The 425-nt window shown below is 58.1% G+C and overlaps 1 protein-coding gene across 1 annotated transcript in view; it reads left to right on the top strand.

The window, feature by feature from the left end:
* CLIC2 (chloride intracellular channel 2) overlaps nt 1-419 on the top strand; it is a gene marked incomplete at both ends in the record, with an annotated part of 2964 nt that extends 2545 nt beyond the window's left edge. The window contains 2 exons of the mRNA XM_010135136.1: nt 6-121; nt 300-419. Coding sequence (XP_010133438.1) covers nt 6-121; nt 300-419 — 236 coding nt within the window. The remainder of the gene's footprint in view (nt 1-5; nt 122-299) is intronic.
* Nucleotides 420-425: the final 6 nt, after the last annotated feature.

Here is a 425-nt window from a genome sequence, read left to right as displayed (position 1 = left end):
GCCCTGGGAGATCGACCAGGACAGCATGGAGGACATCACTGTCTCCAAGAGGAAATTCCTGGACGGAGACCACCTCACGCTGGCTGACTGCAACCTCCTGCCCAAACTGCATATCATCAAGGTAATGGCACCGGCTCCCAGGGTCAAGATGGGGGCATCCCCTCCAAGAGGGGCTGACAGGGTGGTGTGGTGCAAACAGGGGACTGGGGGTCCTGTATTTGCCTGCTGCCCCAAGCCAGAAAGCAAATCTTCCCCAGGTCTGGGGTGTCTCAGCCTCCTCCTCCTCCTCTCCTCTCTAGATTGCAGCCAAAAAGTATCGTGACTTTGAGATCCCCGCGGACATGACAGGCGTCTGGCGCTACCTCAACAACGCCTATGCCTGCGATGAGTTCAGCCACACGTGTCCCGCCGATGAGGAGATAACG

This window comes from Buceros rhinoceros, unplaced genomic scaffold (assembly GCF_000710305.1).
Source record: "Buceros rhinoceros silvestris isolate BGI_N320 unplaced genomic scaffold, ASM71030v1 scaffold39510, whole genome shotgun sequence".
NCBI lineage: Eukaryota > Metazoa > Chordata > Aves > Bucerotiformes > Bucerotidae > Buceros > Buceros rhinoceros.
Note: the sequence above shows the minus strand (reverse complement) of the source record. Positions and strands in the feature narration are given on the sequence as shown.